Source organism: Gossypium hirsutum, chromosome A05 (assembly GCF_007990345.1).
Source record: "Gossypium hirsutum isolate 1008001.06 chromosome A05, Gossypium_hirsutum_v2.1, whole genome shotgun sequence".
NCBI lineage: Eukaryota > Viridiplantae > Streptophyta > Magnoliopsida > Malvales > Malvaceae > Gossypium > Gossypium hirsutum.
The window spans coordinates 41,748,370-41,775,670 of record NC_053428.1 but is presented as its reverse complement, the minus strand read 5'-3'; the positions used below and the strand labels follow the sequence as shown (position 1 = coordinate 41,775,670).

At 34.4% G+C, this 27,301-nt stretch overlaps 1 protein-coding gene across 19 annotated transcripts; it reads left to right on the top strand.

Moving 5' to 3' along the window:
* Positions 1–992: 992 nt before the first annotated feature.
* On the top strand, positions 993–23,055 carry LOC107897313 (CBL-interacting serine/threonine-protein kinase 9). 19 transcript variants are annotated; one of them, XR_005926663.1, is made up of 9 exons: positions 993–1,149; positions 1,282–1,398; positions 1,605–1,940; positions 2,070–3,076; positions 3,260–3,350; positions 3,877–3,930; positions 4,029–4,154; positions 4,232–4,320; positions 6,320–6,625. XR_005926663.1 is itself a non-coding variant. In XM_041112419.1 (9 exons), exons 5-9 carry the CDS (start codon positions 3,336–3,338, stop codon positions 6,324–6,326), a joined length of 291 nt encoding a protein of 96 aa, XP_040968353.1. In that variant the 5' UTR covers positions 994–1,149; positions 1,282–1,398; positions 1,605–1,940; positions 3,053–3,076; positions 3,260–3,335; the 3' UTR covers positions 6,327–6,625. The 19 variants fall into 19 exon arrangements, 11 of the variants coding, with proteins under 11 accessions (XP_040968353.1, XP_040968351.1, XP_016678219.2 ...); XM_041112419.1 differs by having other exon boundaries at positions 994–1,149; positions 3,053–3,076; XR_005926665.1 differs by having other exon boundaries at positions 1,020–1,398; positions 2,070–2,199; positions 3,053–3,076.
* Positions 23,056–27,301: the final 4,246 nt, after the last annotated feature.

Below are 27,301 nucleotides of genomic sequence, written 5' to 3'. Positions count from 1 at the left end.
CCCAAAAAAATCATGAACACTAATCTATAACCCCTAAAATACTAAACCCCTAAACCCTAAACCCTAAACTATAACTTCTAAAACCCTAAACCCCAAAAAACATCACATGGATGTTGATGTGTATATACATACATATTAATGTAAAAGCTTATGTTCATAATAAATTATGGAAGCAGTACTTAATATTGATTAAATTTATTTTTGGTTTACGGTTTAATATTTAAGGTTTAAGGTCTATAATTTAGGGTTTTATGGTTTAAGGTTTAATGGCCATGGGTATATAGTATGTTAATCTCAAGTGAATCATATTCAATAATTAAATCCTAAACCCTATAATTAATTATTGTTATCAATAATAGATATCTTGATTTTGATAAAAAAATATTTTTTATATATTAATAAGGTGTTATATTGTTTAACGGATTGAAGGGATATTTTGTGAAAAATGTTTTAAATGATAAGTTTACCTTTAAATTTTATTAATAGTTTTTTGTTTATACTATTTTAATATTTATCTATACTGATTAATTAAAAAATATATTTATTTATACAAACGAAAATTCTCTGCACTCATTTGTGTCTCCACGTTTTTTAATTGTAACTCATTTTCTTTTTAAAATATATATTTGTGTCTCCACGTTTTTTCATTTTCTTTTACACAATTATTGACATAACATCATTTTATATTTATATATTACATGGATACATAAATATTTATATTTATTCAATATAAAAATATATTGATGTATTTATTTTTTTAAATGTGTATGATTAAATCAAAATTAAAGTTTTAACTATACATTTAAACCACAATTAGAATTTCATGTCTACAATTACACATTAAACCGAAATAAAAATAAACTCAAAAAATTAAAATTAAAATATTAAAATATTAAAATTTAAAAATAAAAAATTAAAATTTAAAAACTAAAAAACTAAAAAACTTAAAAATTTAAAATTAATCAATATTAGCAATTTATTTTCCTTTATTTATTTCCCCTTTTATTCTCTGTTGTTTTTCCATTCTTTGATCTCTGTTAATCCTCTCTTTCGTTTTATTTATTCTCTTTCCCTTTCTTGTCCTTTCGTAACAAACCCTAGACACTTCCGCGCCATCAACACCTTCGGGCGTCTTACCTCCGATCAAAGGTCTATTTCCTTCCATTATTCGAAATTTGAATCCTCAAGTCTATCTCTTCTATCCATGGTACCCCATTTATTCGCCGACTCCCTCTCTCTCTCTGTGTCTGTTTTGAATTTCTTCCTCTCATTTTTTTCTAGTTTTGGGTCACCGAATGCCAAAAAAAAAACACAGAAAGACGCTACACTAGGTTTTCTCTGCCGTTGCTGGTTTTTATGATTTTTTGAAATTCTTTGCTTCATCGGAACTGCTTTGAGGTATGAATCATCACTTGTACTTTGTCTTTGTCTTTGCCATTTTATTTTGTTTTAGTTTCAGATCTATTCATTATTACTTGTATTTCAGTTGGTTTTTGTTATGATTTTTTTTGTTTTCTTCTTTATAAATCCTTTGTCTTTGCCTGTTCATCTTTATTTTTTCATTTTAGATATATTTATTTATCACTGCTTTATTCGATATGTAGGTTTCTCTACGAATGCATCATGTGCAAATTTGAAAGGACATGCTAATGTGTTTTTACCAAGGAAGTAGATCTAACTCCTTGTGCTATTGCAAATGGATATACCTTCCAATTTTGGTTTTATCTTTCCTTTTCTTTCTGCTACTATCTCATGCTTTGAGTAGTCTTTACATACATGTCACCTTTTACCCTGTTTTTCTTGCATAACACAAATAATGAGCTAAAACATACAGGAACAAGCTCAGTTAACATCTGTAGATCAAATGAGAGGGGGAAATATAGAAAGTTTGGTTGCAATTCAGCAGACTAAGATGCTTGCACATACACTCTCTCAAAACGGTGATCCTAAGTTTTGGGTTATTTAAAACTGTTTGGCTGAATACTTGCAATGTGTCAAAGATAGCTCTTAATGATATAATCGTTACTATGCATGAGTTAATATATGCACTTATGTGCTGTATGTTTTAGGGCATGCAGAATTCAAAATTTCTTCAATTTGTATCCAAGATGAGTAGTGGCGAACTTATCATTGATGATAATCAGGTCAAACTAGGATCAGAGAACCGGGCAACAGAATATCAGCAACAATACACTGCAGGTGCTTCTTGGGCTGATGAATTTGCCCATGATGAAGCAAGTAGAGATCTTATGGAAGCTAAAGAAGCTTATAGATTAATATGTACCGATAATCAGTCATAAATTCCTTTTAGCAGTTTCCTCCTTTTTTTTCTTCTACCTTACCTACGTAGACTAAAATGGAACTAACATTACTGACCTTAGGTAGTAATCTCATTCATCAACCTTAGGTGGTTGAAACTAGTTTTGATGATTTGAGAATGTCCCAAATGATAATGATGGTTTGGTTAGTGCTATTATCTATATATCTACTATAATTTAGCAAATAAAGTGTGAATGACTAATGATTCTGTATTGTTACATCTTCAGTTGAACTTTTAAATCAACTAAACTTGTAAATCTTATATGAGATTATCTATATTTGTTTTTTTATAAAATATGCTACTCACTGTTTTGGTGGTTCTTAGTATTTCTATGGGCCAAACCAATGGGTCATGGGGCTTGCTACTATAATGAGCAGTGAGACATTATTGATTATAATAAGTTAGAAGATAAATTTGCTTATTGGTTGATGCTCTTTTACTTGTATGTCAGTGGGTATTTTTGTGATTTTTTTTTCTGCTTTATAAATCCTTTGTCTTTGCCTTTTCATCTCTGTTTTTAGTTTAAGATGTATGCTTCTTTTTACTTCTATTTTTAGTGTGTTTTTGTCATGGTTTTCGGTTTCACCTTTAGAGAATCACTGTTTCATTCCTTATTGGAAACGATAGATGTTAGTGGTTAGAGAATCACTGTTTTATTCCTTATTGCCTTTTTGTCTCTATTTTTAGTTTAAGATGTATGCTTCTTTTTACTTCTATCTTTAATTAATGCAGGACTGAGCAATGCTTCTTTTACAGGTCAGTTTCTTGTTTCTTTGTCATGGATTGATGTATTTATTGGAATATAGGACTAAGTAACTTAATACAAAGAAATTTTACATATATTTTTCTATGCCTTTTAGATCACCTTTAATTTTAGCATGACAAAAGCCCTCTCTGCTAGGTTTTTTCACCATTGTTGTTGCTATCGCTTTCATTTAGGTGTCAACTTTATTGACAGCAATGTGGGAAATAAGAGCTCGTCAGAAAGGGTGGAGAGAAAAGGTCGCCAAATCTAATGCGCAGACACAAGGTAACCTCCAGTTTGTCTAAACCATCCACCATGGCCTGATAGGAAGAAAATTAGTAGAAAACGTATTTCTTTCCTTCTTTCTTTTCCACCATTCAGTGCTCTGCGACATGTTCTGTCAGTTCTGGACCGCGAAGCGGAATTTTGTAGTCATCATGAATTTCAGAGTTAATATTATAGGCAATCTAATTTAACATTGTAGTAAACATTATATTTGATAATTTTGGATATGATATATAAGAAAAACGATTAAAATACAGCATGATATGAACATCTCAAACAATAATTTGTATGGCGAAAATGGTAAAATTTCCATATTAAGAAGATATGATGGAATTCGTATGGCGAAACGGTAAAATCCAGTTATAAACCAATAATTTGTATGGGAAAATGGTTGAAACAAATGGTCAAGGTATTTAGTTGGCAGTAACATCTTATAAATGTTAACTATCAATAATGGAGGAAAAGATAGAAAGCTCCATGTCTAGTAGTGTAATCTTTTATTTTCTTTGACACGTTGAAAATGTAGGAGGATGGGTTGCTTCACACTGCTTGCGGGAATCCAAATTATGTTGCTCCGGAGGTTTTCACTCATGAACTCAGGAAATAATTAGCTGTATTGCTGCAACTCTTCTTTTTTTTTTGCCTTTTCATTCTGGTATCTGATATTTTTATTTTCAGGTGTTCAAAGATAAAGGTTATGATGGTACATCATCTGATATTTGGTCTTGCGGAGTTATTCTCTTTGTTCTCATGGCTGGTTATTTGCCTTTTGATGAGCCAAGCCTTATAGGCTTCTATAAGAAAGTAAGTACCCTACAGATTTGGCTAGTCTTTTTAGATGAGAACTTCATTAAAATTGTTTGTACCTTGATAAATTTCAGATCTGGGAGGCTTCTTTCAGCTGTCCATCATGGTTTTCATCTGGTGCTAGGAATTTGATTAAGCGTATTCTTGATCCAAACCCTCTTACGTAAGTTTCAAATTCAATTCATCCTATGAAAATTTGTGATTACATGCTGTGACAGCCCAAAATTGACCCTAGTCGAGAAGTGGTTTCGGGACCGCTAAACCGAGTCATAAAAATAATTAGCTGTCATATTTGATGCTTATTATATGTATATATGCATGTGTGAAAATTTCATATTTGAATTTTGTTTAATTGTAGGTGAATTTTAGTAAATAGGATTTATGTGAGAAAATTTTGAAATGTGGTAGGTCAAAGCATAAGGATCTATTAGTGCATGAAATAAAAAGGGGGACTTGCATGTCAATTTTCCCCCCTAATTAGTAGTGGCCGGCCATGACAAGTATGGTAGACCAAGTGTGATGGGCAAGAACATGTCATAAACATGTTAAGTTAGTGTTTCATGGGAAGTATGATAAAATAAGGAGCATGGGAATAAAATAATGAAAGAGAATGATGAAAACAAAAAAAACAAAAAGTGTGTGGTTGTTCTCCCATTTTGCCGAAACTAGAAAGAAAAACAAAAAAAAAGTGTTCATCCTTTGGTTCATCCTTAGCCGAAAATTTTAAGGAGGAAGAAAGAAGAAAGGTTGAAAAGGCTCGGCCATGCATGTAACTAGGCTAAGGTATGTTTGATAATGTTTCATGAGATGCATGCATGTTTTAGTTATTAGCTTGAATTCTACCTAGCCCATGGTCTAAATCTTGTTATGTGATGGAAATGATACTCGGCCATGGATGCATCATTCTTGCTTGGTGTTGATGTTGTGTTGGTGAGATACTAAGTTATTTTTGTGACCAAGTTAAGATTTGAATTTTTGGAATGAGTAAGGTTTTCGGCTATGGTAAATATAAGGGTGATGGATGTTGTGTCATGCTAAATCTAGATGAACAATGTTAGTGCTTATATCTCGATATTCATGAGTTTCTTTCTTGGTTTTACCTCAAACCCATGAAGTATTTTAATTGGTGTTGTTAGAAGTTTCAGTCATGGGATTATAAGCTTATTAGTTTTGATGATGAAATTTATGCCTTGCAAGAGTAAATGGTGTCTTGATGCATTCGGCCATGGTAGAAAGTAGAAGTGAAATGGTAGTAAGATAAAATGCAAAATGTTAGTATTTGATTACTAGTGTATAAATGCGTATTAGCCGAGTTTTGAATTTGAAACGAAACGGTATATAACTAATACAAGTAACCATACTTGTGTGAAGTATTAAGCATATAATTGGCCTCAATATATACATGCATACTCGGCCACATAAGAAGATTTGTGTTGCATGCATTCGGTTAGAGGCAAACATATTGATGCCTATATCTTGGTTAGGACAATCGGCTAAAAGGGAGTGTGGGTTAATATGTTGAGTTGATGCATGATTTCACATGTATGTGACTTTAATGTCTAATGTATAAATATGGGCTAAGTGCCTAGTGTTCCTCTTTTCGATGCTCAAATGATTAAATCAATTTATTTGTTTAATTAAGCTCAAGAGTAAAGGGGATCTAAATTCGAGTTACTAAATCCGGGTTAAGTCTCGAAGGCATTTGTGCGAGTTACTATAACCGGGCTAAGTCCCGAAGGTATTTGTGCGAGTCACTATAACCGGGCTATGTCCCGAAGGTATTTGAACGAGTAGCTATATCTGGTTAAATTTTGAAGGTACGTGATTTGGGAATGAATGATCTTGCTATAAAAATTTCAGTTAATACGCTTGTAACATCCTAACATTGAGGTATGTTTCGTATGTGCTTTGAATTAGTTGAGCCCTTACAAATAAGTATTCGCTCAGTTGATAAATGAGCTACCGGCCTTTGGCTAAGTTGATCTTTTGTGTATGAACATAAGGGTTGGTAATGTGAAGTAAGTATGATATTAAAAATTTGTGCATATGAAATTATCCCTTTAACTATATGAATGCTATACTTTTGTTGTGCTGGAATCCTTTGCTCAAAACTTACTAAGCATAAATTGCTTACTCCGTTTCTTTGTTTCTCTGTTTTATAGATTTTAGCTCGTCAGCTATCGGATTCGGGATTTTTGGAAGTCGAAGTCTCCCACACTATCAAAGCCCTTTTGGTACACTTTTGGTTGAACTCTGAAAATGGCATGTATAGGACTACCCTTTTTGTTGTGGGTCATGGACCCTTTGGATTTGTATAATTTTGGATAGCCATGCGAAAATGGCTTATATATGTTTGAGCATAATATTATAATCATTTGGTATGGATATGGTTATTGAGAGGTGTGGATATGCTTAACAAGGATTGGCCATTGGAATGGTTAATCACTATCATAATTTGTGCTATTTATGCTAAAAGGGCTAGTTGAATCATGGAAACTAAGAAATAGGTAAAGTCTACCTTAAAGGCAGATGCTGACAGCAGCAGTGATGTAGATTTGGAAAATCACTAAAAATAGTAGGAATGGAATTAAATAGTGAATAAATTATGTAAACGAACCTTGATGAATCTATTTTCATAGGAAAGTAACGAAATGATCATATGGACAGTATGTTAAGAGATATTAAGGTTCTCGTGAGACAGGACCAGAACGGTTTCTGGATTCCCTGTTCCGACTTTGGAAATTCATTATAAATTAACCAGAGATAATTAGGAGTCATGCCATATATGTATAGATTCCTATCTGAGTCTAGTTTCTATAGAAACAAACGACATCAGTATTGAAGCCCTGTACAGGGAGATATCCAAGTCGTAATGCGCAAAGGTCAGTGTAGTCGATCCCTGTAACATGGGAGACTTTGACTAATAAACTGTACTAATTGGCCCGACTAAAAATTTTAGAAAAAAAATATGTAGATGGGTATATGAGTCTAGTTTCAGGGAAAAATTACAAAATTGATTTTCGAGTTGTGAAACTTAAGATATGATTTTTAAGGTGACAGTGACGCAGTTAGCCAACTGCCTGGAAATTTTTTAAATGGACTGCGATAGTAATCGAATTTAGTCTGTGAACCCCTTGTGTCCGACTCCGGCAACGGTATCGGGTACGGGGTGTTACAATTTTATTGGTATCAGAGCTACGGTTTAGTCGATTTTAGGACTACCGTAATGCGTTGGGTCTAGCTATACATGCCATTTTATGTGATTATTTGATAGTGTGGTGATTTCTGACATTTGTAAATGTGTTTATTTATAGTAATGGATCCCGATCCCGACCGAGCGGTAGCTGATGATCTTAAGAGTGTAATGCCTGCTCCCGCACAAGGGACAGCGCCGGCGTACTCTCAACCTAATGCTAGTAATCCGAATGATAAAGCTAGACAAGCTTTCTATAGCGTGATGAATGATTGGTTCAACCAATACATTCGAACTAATACGGCTGTTCCACAACCTCCATTCCCGACTAATACAACCCCCGCACCTACAATACCTCCGGAAACTGACCAAATAAGGTCAAATAAGCCCCCAGTTGACAGAATTCGAAAACATGGGGCTACTGAATTTAAAGCTACGGACAGCGATGATGCCGAGCAAGCTGAATTTTGGTTGGACAACACTATCCGGGTACTCGACGAGCTATCTTGCACACCCGATGAGTGCCTAAAGTGTACTATCTCCTTGCTACGTGATTCTGCCTACTATTGGTGGAGTACTCTGACTTCTATTGTGCCCCGAGAGCAAGTAACTTGGGAGTTTTTCCAAACTGAGTTTCAAAAAAAGTATATCAGTCAGAGATTTGTTGATCAAAAACGGAAGGAATTTCTTGAGCTTAAGCAAGGTTCTATGTCAGTTACTGATTACGAGCGAAAATTTGTTAGACTTAGTAGATACGCTCGGGAATGTGTTTTGTTCGAGGCTATCATGTGTAAACGCTTCAAGGATGGGCTGAATGAAGATATAAAAATGTTCGTTGGCATTTTTGAAATACGAGAGTTCGTAGTACTTGTCGAGCGAGCTTGTAAAGCCGAAGAGCTTAGAAATGAAAAACAAAAAGTTGATGTGAGAATTGGAGAGTTTCGTAAAAGATCCTCGGGAAAGTCTCTTCAACAGGTATCGAAGAAATTTCGAGATGATGTGGGCTGGTCTAGAGGCACTTCGGGCCTTTTTAGACGAGATCGTGATCGACCCCCTGTGGGTACACGAGGCACTTCGGTCGCCAGTGTTGGGAATGAACGTCGAGACAGAACGGAATGTCGATATTGCGGTAAATGGCATTCGGGGAGTTGTTGATTCCATGACCGCTCCTGTTACAAGTGCGGATCAGTTGACCACTTTATTAAAGATTGCCCGAGGTTGTCTGAACAGAATGTAAATCAGAGTGGGAAACCGGGTGCTACCACTGCTCGAGGTAGACCATCTAGAAATACGGGCAATGCTAGTGGTGGTCAGAGAGGATCTAGAGATGCTACGACCAGATTCGAGGCTCGTGCGCCTGCTAGAGCTTATGCTATACGTGCCCGCGAGGATGCTTCTTCGCCTGATGTTATTACCGGTACTTTTACTCTCTTTGATACTAATGTAATTGCTTTGATTGACCCCGGTTCTACTCATTCTTACATATGTGAAACCTTAGCATCCAGTAAGACTTTACCTATTGAGTCTACTGAGTTCGTAATTCGGGTGTCAAATCCCTTGGGTCGTTACGTGCTTGTTGACAAAGTGTGTAAGAAATGTCCCCTAGTAATTCGAGGTTCCTGTTTTCCGGCGGACTTGATGCTTTTGCCGTTTGATGAATTTGATGTTATTCTCGGGTTGGATTGGTTGACCGTGCATGATGCGGTTGTGAATTGCAAAAGCAAGACTATTGATTTGAGGTGCGCAAATAACGAAGTAATCCGAGTTGAGTCTACGGACTTGGATGGGTTGCCAGCTGTAATATCCTCAATGTTGGCCCAGAAATATGTAAGAAAAGGGTGCGAAGCATACTTTGCGTATGTACTTGATGACAAAGAATTAGAAAATAAACCCGAATCTGTGCCAGTGGTTTCTGAATACCCGAATGTTTTTCCTGAAGAATTACCGGGTTTACCACCTGTTCGGGAGATAGAGTTTGGTATTGAGCTTGTACCTGGGACTACGTCGATTTCGATAGCTCCGTATCGTATGGCACCAACCGAGTTAAAAGAGTTGAAAGCTCAGTTGCAAGAATTGACGGATAGAGGTTTCGCTCGACCAAGTTTCTCACCTTGGGGTGCACCAGTATTGTTCGTGAAAAAGGACGGAACCATGAGGTTGCGCATTGACTATCGTCAGCTGAATAAAGTGACAATAAAGAACAAATATCCGTTACCGCGTATTGATGATTTGTTCGACCAACTGAAGGGAGCTTCCGTGTTCTCAAAAATAGATTTGAGATCGGGCTATTATCAGTTGCGAATTCGAGATTCGGACATACCCAAAACTGCCTTCAGAACGAGATATGGTCACTACGAGTTCTTAGTGATGCCGTTTGGGCTCACTAATGCCCCTGCGGTATTTATGGATTTGATGAATCGGATCTTCAGACCATATTTGGATCGGTTCGTAGTTGTGTTCATTGATGACATCTTGGTCTATTCAAGAGATGAGACCGAACATACTGAGCACCTGAGACTAGTGTTACAAATTTTGCGGGATAAGCAGTTATATGCTAAGTTCAGTAAGTGTGAGTTCTGGTTAAGAGAGGTTAGCTTCTTGGGTCATGTGGTATCCTCATCGGGTATTCGAGTTGACCCGAACAAAATTTTAGCCATACTTAACTGGAAGCCTCCGAGAAATATTACTGAGGTTTGGAGCTTTTTGGGACTCGCCGGTTATTACCGACGATTTGTCAAAGGTTTCTCGATGATGGCCACACCAATGACGAAGCTACTTCAAAAGGATGTTAAGTTCGAATGGACGGAGAAATGTCAGAAAAGTTTCGATCAACTGAAAACTTATTTGACTGAAGCTCCAATTTTAGTGCAACCCGAATCAGATAAAGAGTTTGTCATTTATAGTGACGCATCCCTCCTTGGGTTGGGTTGCGTATTGATGCAAGAAGGTCGAGTGGTGGCCTATGCGTCGAAACAATTAAAGCCACATGAGAAAAATTATCCGACCCATGATCTCGAACTAGCTGCCATCGTATTCGCTTTAAAAATATGGCGACATTACTTATTTGGTGAAAAGTGCCATGTATTTTCGGATCACAAAAGTCTCAAATATTTGATGACTCAAAGAGACTTAAATCTGCGACAAAGACGTTGACTTGAGTTGTTGAAAGATTACGAGCTTGTCATTGATTACCACCCGGGACAGGCTAATGTGGTTGCGGACGCCTTAAGCCGGAAATCACTGTTTGCTTTACGAGCGATGAATGTGCACTTGTCTGTTCTACTCGACAATGTGTTAGTAGCTGAATTAAAGGCCAAACCATTATTGATTCGTCAAATTCGTGAGGCTCAGAAAGTCGACGATGAATTGGTTGCAAAACGGGCTGAATGTGTTTCGAATATGGAATCCGAATTTCAAATTAATGATGACGATTGTTTGAGGTTCAGAAGTCGGTTGTGTGTTCCAAGAAATTCAGAACTCATTTCGATGATTCTGAACGAAGCTCATTGTAGCCGAATGTCAATTCACCCGGGGAGTACGAAAATGTATTACGATTTGAAACGTCGGTTTTGGTGGCATGGTATGAAACGAGACATCTCCGACTTTGTTTCGAGATGTTTAATATGTCAACAAGTGAAAGCGGAACATCAAGTGCCTTCAGGATTACTTCAGCCGATCATGATACCTGAGTGGAAATGGGATTGAGTCACAATGGACTTTGTGTCCGGACTGCCATTGTCAGCAAGTAAGAAGGATGCGATTTGGGTTATTGATAGACTGACTAAGTCGGCTCACTTTATCCCCGTGCGTACGAATTTTTCATTGGATAAACTAGCTGAATTGTACGTTTCTCAGATTGTGAGATTACACGGGGTACCTATTTCTATCGTGTCGGATAGAGATCCGAGATTCACCTCACGATTTTGGAAGAAATTGCAAGAAGCTTTGGGTACCAAGCTGCATTTTAGCACTGCTTTTCACCCCCAAACAGATGGTCAATCCGAGCGGATAGTTCAGATACTTGAGGATATGTTGAGATGTTGCATCCTCGAGTTCAGTAGTTCATGGGAACGGTATTTATCTTTGATTGAATTCGCTTACAACAATAGTTTTCAATCAAGTATTAAGATGGCACCTTACGAGGCTTTGTACGGTCGTAAATGCCGTACACCATTGTTTTGGACCGAGCTCGGTGAAAGTAAAATTTTCGGAGTTGATTTGATTAAAGATGCCGAACAGAAAGTAAAGGTAATCCGTGAAAGTCTGAAGGCAACCACAGATCGTCAGAAATCATATGCGAATTTGAAACGAAAAGACGTTGAATATCAAGTGGGAGATAAAGTGTTTCTTAAAGTTTCGCCTTGGAAAAAGATACTCAGATTTGGCCGTAAGGGCAAGTTGAGCCCGAAATTCATTGGGCCGTACGAAATCTCCGAACGAGTTGGTCTGGTTGCGTATAGAATAATTTTGCCCCCTGAACTTGAAAAGATTGACGACGTCTTTCATGTTTCGATGCTTCGACGTTATAGATCTGATTCATCGCACATAATTAGCCCATCAGAGGTTGAAATTCAAGCCGATATAAGTTATGAAGAAGAACCGATGCGTATCCTAGCTCGTGAAGTGAAGGAGTTGCGAAACAAAAGGGTTCCGTTAGTAAAGGTGTTATGGCTCAAACACAGAGTCGAATAAGCTACTTGGGAAACCGAGAATGTCATGAAAGAACGATATCCAAACTTATTTACTGGTAAGATTTTCGAGGACGAAAATTTCTTAAGTGGGGGAGAGTTGTGACAGCCCAAAATTGACCCTAGTCGGGAAGTGGTTTCGGGACCGCTAAACCGAGTCAAAAATAATTAGCTGTCATATTTGATGCTTATTATATGTATATATGCATGTGTGAAAATTTCATATTTGAATTTTGTTTAATTGTAGGTGAATTTTAGTAAATAGGATTTATGTGAGAAAATTTTGAAATGTGGTAGGTCAAAGCATAAGGATCTATTAGTGCATGAAATAAAAAGGGGGACTTGCATGTCAATTTCCCCCCTAATTAGTAGTGGCCGGCCATGACAAGTATGGTAGACCAAGTGTGATGGGCAAGAACATGTCATAAACATGTTAAGTTAGTGTTTCATGGGAAGTATGATAAAATAAGGAGCATGGGAATAAAATAATGAAAGGGAATATGATGAAAACAAAAAAAGCAAAAAGTGTGTGGTTGTTCCCCCATTTTGCCGAAACTAGAGAGAAAAACAAAAAAAAAGTGTTCATCCTTTGGTTCATCCTTGGCCGAAAATTTTAAGGAGGAAGGAAGAAGAAAGGTTGAAGAGGTTCGGCCATGCATGTAACTAGGCTAAGGTATGTTTGATGATGTTCCATGAGATGCATGCATGTTTTAGTTGTTAGCTTGAGTTCTACCTAGCCCATGGTCTAAATCTTGCTATGTGATGGAAATGACACTCGGCCATGGATGCATCATTCTTGCTTGGTGTTGATGTTGTGTTGGTGAGATACCAAGTTATTTTTGTGACCAAGTTGAAATTTGAATTTTTGGAATGAGTAAGGTTTTCGACTATGGTAAATATAAGGGTGATGGATGTTGTGTCATGCTAAATCTAGATAAACAATGTTAGTGCTTATATCTCGATATTCATGAGTTTCTTTCTTGGTTTTACCTCAAACCCATGAAGTATTTTAATTGGTGTTGTTAGAAGTTTCGGTCATGGGATTATAAGCTTATTAGTTTTGATGATGAAATTTATGCCTTGCAAGGGTAAATGGTGTCTTGATGCATTCGGCCATGGTAGAAAGTAGAAGTGAAATGGTAGTAAGATAAAATGCAAAATGTTAGTATTTAATTACTAGTGTATAAATGCGTATTAGCCGAGTTTTGAATTTGAAACGAAACGGTATATAACTAATACAAGTAACCATACTTGTGGGAAGTATTAAGCATATAATTGGCCTTAACATATACATGCATACTCGGCCACATAAGAAGATTTGTGTTGCATGCATTCGGTTAGAGGCAAACATATTGATGCCTATATCTTGGTTAGGACAATCGGCTAAAAGGGAGTGTGGGTTAATATGTTGAGTTGATGCATGATTTCACATGTATGTGACTTTAATGTCTAATGTATAAATATGGGCTAAGTGCCTAGTGTTCCTCTTTTCGATGCTCAAATGATTAAATCAATTTATTTGTTTAATTAAGCTCAAGAGCAAATGGGATCTAAATCCGATAAAGGGAAGGAAAAAGTGGTCGAATAGCCATCGAAATCGTTCGACAACATCCGAGGTAAGTTCTTGAGTAATAGAGCTTAAATTATGATTTGATTATATCATGTTTTAAGCAAATCAAAATCATGCTCTTTGTGTGTGGCTATTGAGCCGAAATTGCAAGAATGATAAGTGTCTTGTGTTTCAGTTTTGCTAATGAAAATGAAATACGAATGTGTCATGATTTATTGTTAAATGTGCATGGTTATTTGAATGATGTCCGGGCTAAGTCCCGAAGGCTTTGTGCTAAGTGACCATATCTGGACTAAGATCTGAAGGCATTTGTGTGAGTTACTAATTCCGGGCTAAGCCCGAAGGCATTGGTGCGAGTTACTAAATCCGGGTTAAGTCTCGAAGGCATTTGTGCGAGTTACTATAACCGGGCTAAGTCCCGAAGGTATTTGTGCGAGTCACTATAATCGGGCTATGTCCCGAAGGCATTTGAACGAGTAGCTATATCTGGTTAAATTCCGAAGGTACGTGATTTGGGAATGAATGATCTTGCTGTAAAAATATGTAGATGGGCATATGAGTCTAGTTTCAGGGAAAAATTACGAAATTGATTTTCGAGTTGTGAAACTCAAGATATGATTTTTAAGGTGACAATGACGCAGTTAGCCAACTGCCTAGAAATTTTTTAAATGGACTGCGATAGTAAGCGAATTTAGTCTGTGAACCCCTTATGTCCGACTCCGGCAACGGTCTCGGATATGGGGAGTTACACATGCAATCTTTGATCACAGTATAAGCTTTAGCGCGTGCATTTTGGTTGAAATTCTGCATGTTCTTTTTGGCAGCGTATAACTATTCTTGAAATTCTACAAGAAGAATGGTTCAATAAAGGGTACAAGCCACCAAAATTTGAGCAAGATGAGGATGTAAATCTTGATGATAATATCTTATATTTTACATGGTTATGATTTAAGTCCTTATTTCATTGATATCTTTATATTCAATCTAATTTTTATTATTTATTTTAGTTTTGATTCTAAATTTTTATTTTTATTTTAATATTTTTAGTTAAAATTTTAATAGAAAATTTAATTTGATAATGAATTTTAATAGAAAATTTTTATATTTATATCATGGATATTATTCTTCTCAATATTTTGATAATGAATTTTAATTTTTTTATATTTTTATGACTTTTATAATATTTTATTTTTTAAAAAAATTTCATTACCTTTGGTGGTGTTTTTGGGTAAAGCGCCGCTAAAGGTCATGACCTTTAGCGGCGTTTGTGGGAAAATGGTCATGACCTTTAGCGACGTTTTTTAAATAAACGCCACAAACTTTAGTGGCGCTGTCTATAGCGGCGTTTTTTACGGCGTTTGTAAAAATGCCGCAAATAGTTTTAGCGACACTTAAAAGCACCGCTAAAGACCTTAAAAAACGCCGCTAAAAGTCAATTTTAGTATATGGTGCGTTTGGCTCATAGAGATTAGAACTCATAACACATTTAGATAATTTTATGTTTACGTTTTGAGGGTTCTCTGTTTTCAGGTTTTCGGGGTTTAGTCTTTATCTCCATCTTTTGTACTCTTTGTTCTTTTGCCATTATAGTAAAATTATCTGTGCCCGTGGTTTTTTATCCTCTTTGGAGGGGTTTTTCCACGTTAAATTTGTGTGTTCAATTTCTCAATTTATTCCGCTATTTTTCTTTTTCGTTACTTAATCGGGTCGATCCTAACATTAGAAGAAAAAAATTAGATTTTTTGTGCATTGACTTGGTGCCCAAAACTGCTTCAAAAACTTTCAATCATTTTTTTCATAATCAACATCTGGTCAAAGGACGCCTCACTAAATAAGACCAAGTTATCAACAAAGAACAAATGAGAGATACAAGGTCCATTTCTTGAGAGTACTTTTATAGGTTTCCACCCCCTTTCTTGACTCCAACATTAATACTATGAACCAAACATTAATACTAAAAGCGCCTCTAATGTTAGGATCAACCCGATTAAGTAACGAACAAGAAAAATAGCGGAATAAATTAAGAAATTGAACACACAAATTTAACGTGGAAAAACCCCTCCAAAGAGGATAAAAAACCACGGGCAAAGATAATTTTACTATAATGGAAAAAGAACAAAGAGTACAAAAGATAGAGATAAAGACTAAACCCCGAAAACAGAGAACCCTCAAAACGTAAACACAAAATTCTCTAAATGTGTTATGAGTTCTAATCTCTAATGGGTGTATTTTTATAAGGATGTAAAAGAGCCTATTTATAGGCTAAATTCATAGGTCAAATAATAATAAAATAATTTAAACTAATCAGTGTTTTATTGAAACAAGTAAACAGAGTTTAACTGAAAAATTATTTTTCAAATTTGACTGAAAATAGGAGTCATATTTAACAAATCTCCACCTTGACTCTTATTTCCACAATGCCACCTTTGCCAAAGCCCACCACGAGCCTATCTTGAACTATGCAGTGAATTAACTGAGTTGAATTTATGCTTAGAAACTGGAAGACTTCTAGCCTTCGACTTGTACACTGTCAAATCAAAACTAACCTGGGTCTGATTTTCAAGAACACAGTGCCTTAACTTTTTAAAACCTACATTCAAAAGAAAACCTCTCTTCAACGAAACGGTCATACCTTTCTCCCTCTTATGACCAAGTTGCCTCTGCTCCAAAATAGTTGACTTCAACTCCGTAACGGACGAGGGACGTCCGATTTCACTGGTCACTGTAGAACCTTCCAGAATATAAAAACTGTTGGTTATTTTACCTTTTAACAAAACGAGAGCTCCACGAGATACTTTAATACCACTCGACTTGATGTTAATTCTGCATCTTTTCAAGTCTAAAATACTCAAGGAGATGAGATTCTTTTGTAAATCAGATACATACCTGACATCTGAGAGTGTCCTAATCGTCCCATCGTGCATCTTAATTTAACAGTACCTAATGTAAGCACGCTCGAGGCATCCTCAAATGCAAATTAAGAACTAATCGAGCTTCCAAAAGGCCCCATGACTCGAGCTCGAACCAAGCAATTTCAAAACGCTTTATCAGCCTTGGTGATGCGCATTTTGGAAGAGAACAAGGCCCTAGACGTTGGAAAGGCTACGGACACTCTTTTGAAGACCCAATGCACTCTTTTGCAAGCCAACTTTAGCTCTTCTCCAGCTCCCCCAGCTCAATTCAGCTCCAACCAACTCATTTGAGCTCGTTTTAGCTCGTTTGAGCTTGATTTTAGCTAGTTTCAGCTCATTTCTTTTTCATTTCAATAAACTAAGTTTTAACTTTGTTTTTAATTAAATATTCTACAGCTCATGTCGATTTCCCTAGCTCAAATTAGTTCATTAAGTATTTTTGATTATTTGAGCTAGCCGAATTTAATATGCTAGTTGACTTTTAATTAATATGTTCGAATTTAGTTAGTGTCATTTAAGTTGTCTAGTTGCTGTTTAAATTATGATTATATGAATAATTATATTTTATTTAATTGTGTTTTTATTTCTTTTTAGGTTCAGCCGAATGTAGAGGTACATTAATGGCTAAGTGCATGTACGGGTTTGTTCATTGAATGAGAAGGTTCATGCATGGTTCAGTTCAATGCTTGGAGGAATTATATTCATGTACATGGAGAATTAATTGCATGCAATAGATATGAAGAATACATCTCCTTTGGACGGCACACATGCATGTATGCATGCCATTTAATACAAGTTCATGTGTGGCCAGATTCAAGCTCCCTTTCAAGTTCCATGAATAGCCGAATGAATGTGGGAGGACCTTTAGAGTTTCTATGCACCTATTTGGCCAAGAGACACCTCTTGGAAGCTACATGCATCTCATGGCCGAACCTAGACAATCTATTTAGCTTCCAAAGCTTCACATACATTCAAGTACTTTTACTTATAGATGAAGCTGTTCAATACACTCCCATCAGCCGAATCAAGACTTAGCTAATTAATGTTTTCATTCTAGAACATTCTAGTTAGTTCATGGCCGAATTTGCTTAGTCTTTAAGATAGCTAATTTGTCCATTCGGCTACTATATGATAGTCTATAAATAGTTTGTTTATTTCATTGTAAAAGGACTTTTTGCCAATTTGTTAATGAACATTGTTCTTGTGAGGTTGCTTCCTCTCATATCTCGTACAAGTTTCGAAAGACTTATCTAGTTTGTGCTAGTGGCGTCAATTGACCTTGTTTGAACTTATCACCATTCTTGATGTGGCGTTCACATATCCTTCTATCCATCTTTCCATCTTAACAATATAGGAACCAGGGTGACACTTTTTAGTGTTGAATCATTCCTGACGTTAAGTTCGTTAATCCATCCCCATTTTCCCAAATTCTTTCTTTCATTACCAAAACTGAACCACCCTTCAAACAACCATCTTTTCTACCCTTAGCCGAACCTATCACTATTCTTACACTTATTGAAACCTTCCGCTTATTCAAACCTATCCATTCACTTCTACTTCCAAAACTGAGGCACGAACGACTCTTCTCGTCTACGATCGGGCAACTACGTAAATTCGACTCAACCAACTGAGTCGGATCACATCAGTACCAATACCAATTACCTTACTAGATGAATCGTTTCCCATGCGTACAACTTCACCTTCAACCGAACTGTATGTGGAGAACCATTCTCCATTGGGACATATGTGGAAAGAACATCCTGAATTTAGGATCAACTCGGACGTGACTTGGAGTTATCGCTTGTTGACATTAACAAGAAATCATCACCATTTTCACCGGCCAAATTAGCACCAGAAACATCTTCCTCGTTACTCTCAGCAACTCTTTTATTTCGCAGTTTATAACAATCTACTTTGACGTGACCTAACTTTTTACAATAGCGACACCTTTTTTCTCGTTTCTTTGATGCTACCAAAACGAAAGCTTGCCTATCTATCTTGCTATCCAAATGAAGCTCATTGTTGAGTTTGTCTCTACTCAACAAATGACCCTTCATATCTTCGAACGAGAGTTTGTCTCTTCCATAAATCAGGATCTCCTTGAAAGACTTGTATGAAGGAGGTAAAGAGCACAATAATAGCATAGCTTGATCTTCATCATCAATATGAACCTCAACTTTCTTTAAATCATTTAAAAGTGTAATGAATTGACTGATGTGATCTCTAAGAAGCTTACCTTCGCTCATGCGAAACGTAAATAGACGTTGTTTCAACACTAAACTGTTAGCCAGAGAGACTTAGTCGCAGAAAGAGTTTCTAACCTTTTCCATAAGGCAGATGAGGTTTTCTCCATCAATACCTCCTGCAATACCGTATTCACAAGGCACAAATGGATTGCAGACAAAGCCTTTTCATCAAGCTCTTGCCATTCTGTTTTATTTAGATTCCCAGGCTTTTTCCCTGTAACAACCTTTTTCAAACCGGATTAAACTAAAATTGCCATCGTCTGAACTTGCCACAGATTGAAATTTGTCACACTATCGAACTTATCAATTTCAAACCTTGTTGTTGTGAATTGGCTGATCTATGAAAATGGAACGAGCTCTGATACCACTTGTTAGAATCGACCCGATTAAGTAACGAACAAGAAAAATAGTGGAATAAATTGATAAATTGAACACACAAATTTAACGTGAAAAAAACCCTCCAAAGAGGATAAAAAACCACGGGCAAAGATAATTTTACTATAATGGAAAAAGAAAAAAGAGTACAAAAGATGGAGATAAAGATTAAACCCCGAGAACCTGAAAACAAAGAACCCTTAAAACGTAAACACAAAATTCTCTAAATGTGTTATGAGTTCTAATCTCTAATGGGTGTATTTTTCTAAGATTATAAAAGAGCCTATTTATAGGCTAAATTCATAGGTCAAATAATAATAAAATAATTTAAACTAATTAGTGTTTGATTGAAACAAGTAAACAGAGTTTAACTGAAAGATTATTTTTTAAATTTGACTAAAAATAGGAGTCGTATTTAACATCTAAAAATATTCCTAATGACTTGAAAGGGAGCATTAGTTGTGGCCTTTGTTATTCATATGTAGATTATTTGGATAAGTATCTAGTTATCCCACTTCTACATTAGAGAGTGAATAAAGATACTTATTATATGGTGGATAATATAAGGAAAAGACTATCTGGGTGAAAAGCTAAGTTGCTCTTGCTGGCAGGAAGAATTACTTTAGAGAAATTAATTTTAACAGTTATATCCATGTATATCATGCAATCGACGGTCATTCCAAAAGGATTATTCTTTGAGATGGAAAAATTATCCTTAATTTTGTTTGGGGGCACACTGATGAGAAGTAAAGGATAAACCTTGTCAAGTCGAAAGATCTCTACAAAGGCACAAAAAATGGTGATCTTGGGTTCAAGAAAATTGATTGCCAGAATGATGCGTTCCTTATGAAGATTGGTTATAATCTTATCAGAAAGCCTGAGTAGATATGGGTTTAGGTTCTTCGTTTGAAATATAAATGGATGGACAAGGTGCCAATTATCTTACATCTTGGTAATGCTTATCGACTTTGGAAAGGTATTTGTAGGATCTGGAGCAAAGTACAGGAAAATGTTGTATGGAATGCTGGAAAGGGTTTAGATGTTGATTTTTGGAGAGATACTTGGGTGAAGGAATGTGGTCCTCTAATGAATGTTTGTACACAACTTATAATTATACCCATTGAACATGTTCCTGTTATGGAAATGGTTTCATCAAGTGGAGATTAGAACTGGGAGTTGATAGTAGATATGTTTTTACCACCTATGGTTTCACGCATTACATCTTATAAGCCTCTTTTTGTTTGTGATATGGGTGATTTTGTTGGATAGGGCAAGAATAAAAATAACAAGTTTTCAATTCAATCTGCTTATTCTTTCATTTATAGAGTGGAAACAGCTAGGGTGGAAAAAACTGGCATTGGTTTTGGCATTTACTAAGACCTCAAAAGGTACAAGTTTTTCTTAGGTCAAATTTTTTAAATAGGGTCCTTACTAATGAGAGCAGAACAAGAATGCATCTAACTATTGATGCTAGATGCAAAGTTTGTGGACTATTGATAGAGAGCATAAGCCATGTCCTGGGATTATGCACACCAGCTGTGAGTACATGGTTGGCAGTAATCAAGAAAGAGATGAGACATGAATTCTTCACTATCAAACTAGAGGAGTGGATTGAGATTAACCTAACAAATCTAGATTATTTTGCTAGAAGTATAAATGATTAGCAAACCCTCTTTGGTGTTATTTGCTGGCAGCTCTAGATCAAGAAGCATATGTAACGACCTGATAGTTAGGGTGTCAAAAAATAAAGTTCAGGATTTCGTTTCCGTAAAACAAACCCGTAAATATTTTTATTCAATATTTACGAGGTTATTTTAGTAGTGAATTAAATTTTAGCTAAGTGAATTTTGTGAAATTAAGAGTTGTTAAAGAACTAGGATTAAATTGCATATGAGTTAAAAGTTGAAATATAGTTTAAAGAAATTAAAGGGACCAAAATGACAAATATACATTTACTTTCTTTTAATGGATGGCATTAAGGAATAATATATATTATATATGTAAACTAATCATATTTATATATGTATATATATATGTTATAATAATTAATAACTTAAAAACTAAGTGTATGAATATATGTATTATAATATAATAATAAGATTAAAGTAAAATAAATGAAAAGAAACTGGGAAAGGATGAAACATTTTTCATGCAAAATAAAAGAAAGAAAGAAAAGAAAGAAGAGAAGAGTGGACATCAAACCTAGGGATTTTAGCTTTTCAACTTCAATTAGTTAGTCAATTTAGTCTCTTTTCTTGTAATTTTTATGTTTTTAGAATCCCGGTACTTAGAGCTACCCGACCCATATTGTAATTTTAGTATTGCTTAAGATTTTAAATGTTGTTATTGTTGAATATTTTAAATATTAGGGATTAAATTGATAGATTTTTAAGTTTATAGTGAAAAGGGACTAAATAGTGAAGTTAATTTTTGAATTTGAATAATAGGGACTAAAGTGTGAAAATTTAGAAATTTAAGGGTATAATCGAAAATAGAGAGTTAAATTTAGTTTAAAGTGAAATGAGTATAAAAATATAGAGTTAAATGTGAAGATTAAAAATTAGTCTCGATTTAGGGAGTAAATTGAAATGTAAGCAAATATTGTGTGAAAATTGAAATATTCAATGTGGAATTGAATTATGTAGTATTAATGTATTTTAATTGTTTTAATTCCGTAGCTAATGTCGTACCAGAATCCTCAACTAAAAAGGGGAAGGATAAAATCAATGTCAAATAGCTCGGAATCCACGGTTTGTATTTCTATATTCCAAACTAAGTTGTTAATTATTGTATTTTGAATTATTACCTATGGTAAGTAGTTGAGGTAAATACTTCAATACTTTCAGATTGAATTGAAATTATAGTTGATTGAATTAGATTGATTTGGTATATATTATGAATGTATTGAGTATATAGAATTTGAAATGAATATATGTTTAAATGCGGTAATGTGCAAATATGATAATTGGATATTGGATGTAATTGTAAGTGAAATGGAACCCTATTAACTGTTTCGGGCTAAGTCGAATATAGATGGCATGCCGTAGGATAGGAAGAGTTCAGGGATTTTTTCGACTTCGAGTCGATGAGGCACTAGGTGCCAATTTTCTTTGATTTAACCGATGAGACACTGGGTGTCAATTTATATAGCGCTGGGTGCAGTTATTACTTTAGATTTATCCGATGAGGCACTGGGTGCCAAACTGGTGTGTTGGTTGGATCCGTGTATCCGTCCAAGTCTGGATCATGTTAATAGGGGTAATTAAACAATAAAGTTATGTACTTTATATTAAAATGTCAAAGTAGGTGAACTGGAAATGAAAAAGTGGATTGGAAAATGAAATGTGAATTATGTTGTGAACATAAATGAAATATATGAGTGATGCACTCATGAATTGAACATGGATTGGTGTTTGCCATTATATAAGTGAATTGTTGATTTATCTATGAAATTTATTCATATAACAAGTGTTGTGAATTGATATATATGTTAAAACCAACTAAGTATGAATACTTGTGAAAATCGAGCATAGTATGAAATAATGTGGTAACATGTATGAAATTGAAATGGTGATATCTTGTAATTGCATGCTTAGATAGTTATATGATTGTATAATTTAATTTGAGCATTCATGTATCATATTATGTCTTTAAATATTCAGATTATAGAAATATCACTAAGTTTTACTTAGCGTGTGGTTTTGTTTTTCGTGCGCAGGTTAGGCACTTCTTTTTTGATTGCTGACTCAACATCTAACAAAAATCCCGAACTCAAGTGTTGTAATGTTTATTTTTGTAATGGAATGTACCTAGAAGGTCTTTGGTTGATAGATGTTTTGTGAATGTGATGTAAATATGAGTTATAAGTATAATGATAGTCATTGTATATAAGTATATGTTTGTGTTTGAAGCCATATGTTTGGTATGATGTTTTGACCCAAGGCTTGATATGTTTGTGCAACTTTGAACTTGATGTCTTAGGTAGCTATATGTTAGGCTAAATTGAGTGATTTTAGCATACTTTAAACTTTGATTTGGATGATGCATTTTTGATGCGTTTTAATAATATAAAATGTGATACCAATGATGGTACATTGGTTAGGCACCTAAGATGATTGTTTTAGCATGTTTTTAGTAGGTTTTATCATATTTTGAATAGGTTAATTGATTGGTATTTGAGTTGCTTAAAGCCCAAGTAAGCTTGCAATAGTAAACTTGTTATTTAATGTATATTTTGGGTCTATATGGCCAAAGACATGGGCATGTGACACGGCCGTGTAAGACACACGGCTTGGTGACATGACCGTGTGTCATCTGTTGAGTGCTTAGGGTGCAAGTTAGTTAGTTAAACAACCTAGCACAAGGCCTGTGTGTGGGACTATCTCTAGAGTTACACGACCTGGCACATGAACATGTGACACGACCGTGTGACCCTACTCAGTGAGATACACGGGCTGGGACACAATTGTGTGTCCCTAGTTTGAAGGTTACACGGCCTGAGACACAGTCATGTGTCTCAGCCATGTGAGGCACATGGCTGTGTGACCCCTGTTTCTAAAATTTTGTAAATTTTGCATAAACTTTTTAAATTATTTCAAATTAGTCCCGAATCATTTCTAAGGTAATTTTTGGGCCCCAAGCGCTCAATTTAGGGACGATATGTATGTGAATGATTGTTTTATAATGTGTATTGGATTATATTTAAAATGTATGTTAAATGTTCAGTTTGAACAGTAATACTCTGTAACCCTAATCCATGACGGAGAGGGGCTAGGGGTGTTACAAAATAACTTTGTTTTTAATGATGAATTCATTAAAGGTGAGTGTGTTGAAGATAATGGATAACTATCTTCAATCCAACTATATCAAGGTGAATCATTTGAGACAGAAATGTTCCAAAACTTGCAGATCAGTCAAATGGATTCTACTTGAGGATGAATGGCATAAGGTAAATATTGATGGTGCTATTAATAATGTGTCAATAATTGCTTCTACAAGGGGATTAATTTGTTACCAGTATGGAGTTTGGATTGTTGAGTTTTCAAAAAATATTGGTTGCTACTTTATTATCAATGCAGAGCTTGGGGTGATCTTGATAGGCTTTATTTAGCATGGAATTTAGGGATTGAAAAATTGTTGCTTGAGATGGATAGTACTGAAGCAATTCAGTTGATTCAAACAAATTCAACTGAACAACATCATTCTGTGGTGCTACGAGCTATAAGAGGTCTCTTGCAACTTGATTGGATGATCCAGATTAAACATGAGTTTAGGGAAGGTAACAAGGTAGTAGATGGATTGGCACAAATGGCATCCTCAAGACCGTTAAACAAGCTAATATATATGCAACCGCCAGATGAAATTCTTTAATTACTGCATGACTATTATTTTGGAATGGCTTGGACTCATCTAACCTAGTTAGGAGTTTTTCCTTCACATTGTACCAAATAGAAAAATATCTCTCAACAAGTTTATTAAACAAATTGCATCAAAGTTGACTATTATTAAATATTTTATGGGTTTTGAGGGAAAGTTAAGTATTTCATATGTATTTAGGGTAGTATCGGTGTCTTGCATTTGATTGTTTCTCAATGTAAAAATTTGGTGTGCTTTTAGGTGACATACATGGACGATGAATATAAAAATTTGGTGTGCTTTTAGGTGACATATATGGACGATGAATATAGTGATTTGTTAAGGTTGTTCGAGTACAGGATTTTCCTCCAAATGCCAATGACCTGTTTTTTGGCGGCTATTGTCGATCATGCATGGAAAGTAGAGTTTGGAAACGATATGTCTTTTACCCGCTTATAAGACTAAAAACCATTAACACGTATCTATTATTGGGGTATATGGATTTTATTATGAATGCAAGCAACGATTTTAATGTAAAACTTTGGAAAGGCTTTATGATTTGTATTGATATTATTATCAGTGTAGGAGATTATAGGTTCGAGTACGTTATAGCACATTATCCTCCTATTTAAGAGTTAAAATGAGACTATTGATAGTTTTAGACATTGTATAAAAAAAACATATATTAAGGTATAATGAAATTAATGTTAAAAAGATTAGCTTGGCTCTTATAGACAATAAGATATTGTGTGTCCCTAAGCCTTGACCAAATCAGAAGCTTATCTCATTTTGCTGCCGTTCCCGACACTGGTTTACCGTGTGATTTGCTCTGATTTGATCTTCATAGATTGATTGCAATCAACGCCCATAGGCAACTATTAATTAGTTGCGGAGATTAATCGTTTTGTTATTATACGAGTTATATTTAAGAGATGGTGTCTTGAATTCGGATTCGAAGTAAATGAGATACCTCAATTATAATTATAATCGAATTTAAGCTTGATATATATATATGGCTTTTTCATCCTTTGACACTAGAAGGCCGTCTCAGTTTCTTTGTATACATCCAAAACAACTTTTACAAAGAATAACTACAAAGGAGTCAAGACAAAAAAAAAAACCTTTGCTTGCGTGCCGCTAAACGATCGGGCTTTGTATGAGTACTTTTAGATTTGATTTGGTACGGTGGTGTTCAATTATCAATTGGTTAATTTATATTTTATTATAAAAATATATTTTTTAAATTCATATTGTTATTTTAATCTTTCGTTGACTTGATGTCGCGAGTCAATTGGACAGTAACTCAATTAAAAAAATTACGAAAATAACTTTCTATAATTAAAATAAATTTATTATTTAAGGATATTTAAAATTTTTATTTAAATAAAAATTAATAAAAATATACATATAGTGAAATTTAAACCCACCCCAATTGAAATTGTAAAACCTTAAATTTATTACTTAATTAAACCTTTGTTTTAATCTTTTTTATACATTTTTATTTTAATATGTACAATTTATTACTTCTATCAATTGTCAAGGGGAAAGCCAGAAATTTTTAGGGGGGCCGAACAAAATTTTAATTTTTTATAGCCTATATATTTATAATTTTTAAAGGATTAAATCAAATTTTTATAATTTTAGAGGGGCTAAAGTACAATTTTACCTTTATTAATTTAAAATTTTAAAAAAAATTTAAGGCCTAAATATAAATTTTCCATTTTAGGGTGGCCAGGGCCAATGTCTCCACCTGTCAGTTGTATATATTAATAATGTTATTGGTTGAGTTAGTGTCATAAGTTAACTCAATACCAATTCAAGATTAAAAATAACATATGATAAACATTTGTATTTATTTAGTATTATTCATTTGATCTATTTATATATTTAAATTTCATTTTAATCAAAATTTAATCTTATCATTTTTATTTTATTATTATACATATTTGATATAATATTATTAATTAATTTAAAATTATATATTTTATTATTTATTATATATTATTTTCAAACATAATTATATGTTAGTGGTTTTTACCGATATAATAGAATTTCTAATAATAAATAAGGATTTTGGGTAAAAAATAATAATAAATAAGGTTTGTGCGTAGTTGGAATTAATTTAGTTGAATAATAAAAATTTTAGTTATCGTAAAGTATTTTGATTTTCAATAGAAATTAAATCGAATTTAAAAAATAACCAATCCAATTCAAATTGAATTCTATCCATTTTTCTTAATTTAGATTTTATATAAAAAATATTTTATAATAATTTATCATAAGTTTTGAACTCTTTTTTAACATAATATACATAAAGTTACCTGTAATCCTCTTAACCCATAATTAAGAGGATAATAAGTTTCAACGTATTCGAACTCACGTTCTTCTATCAATATACATGCCAATTGAGTTAAAACTCAATCAGATTTTACATTCAAGTTTTAAATTAATTTTATTATTTTAATATATAAAATATTTTTATATTAAAAAATCATCATAAATTAACTAAAAATAAACCTGGATTTAGTTCGCAGCAATTTTAAAATTTATGAATGAAACATTAGATCAATTTTTTTTTTTGAAAATCAAAATAAGAGTGAAATAGAAATTGGGTAACCATGAGTCATCGCGTAACAAAAATGAAGGTGGAACTGCTGTTTGGATGACGAAATTTCTTCTTAAATGACCCAAATTTGCCCTATATAATGAGAAAAATATAAAAGAAAAATTAGCATCGACGGAATAATTTTGCCTTTTTAATTTAATCAAAATAGAATATGAATAAATAAATTTTTTATTAATCTG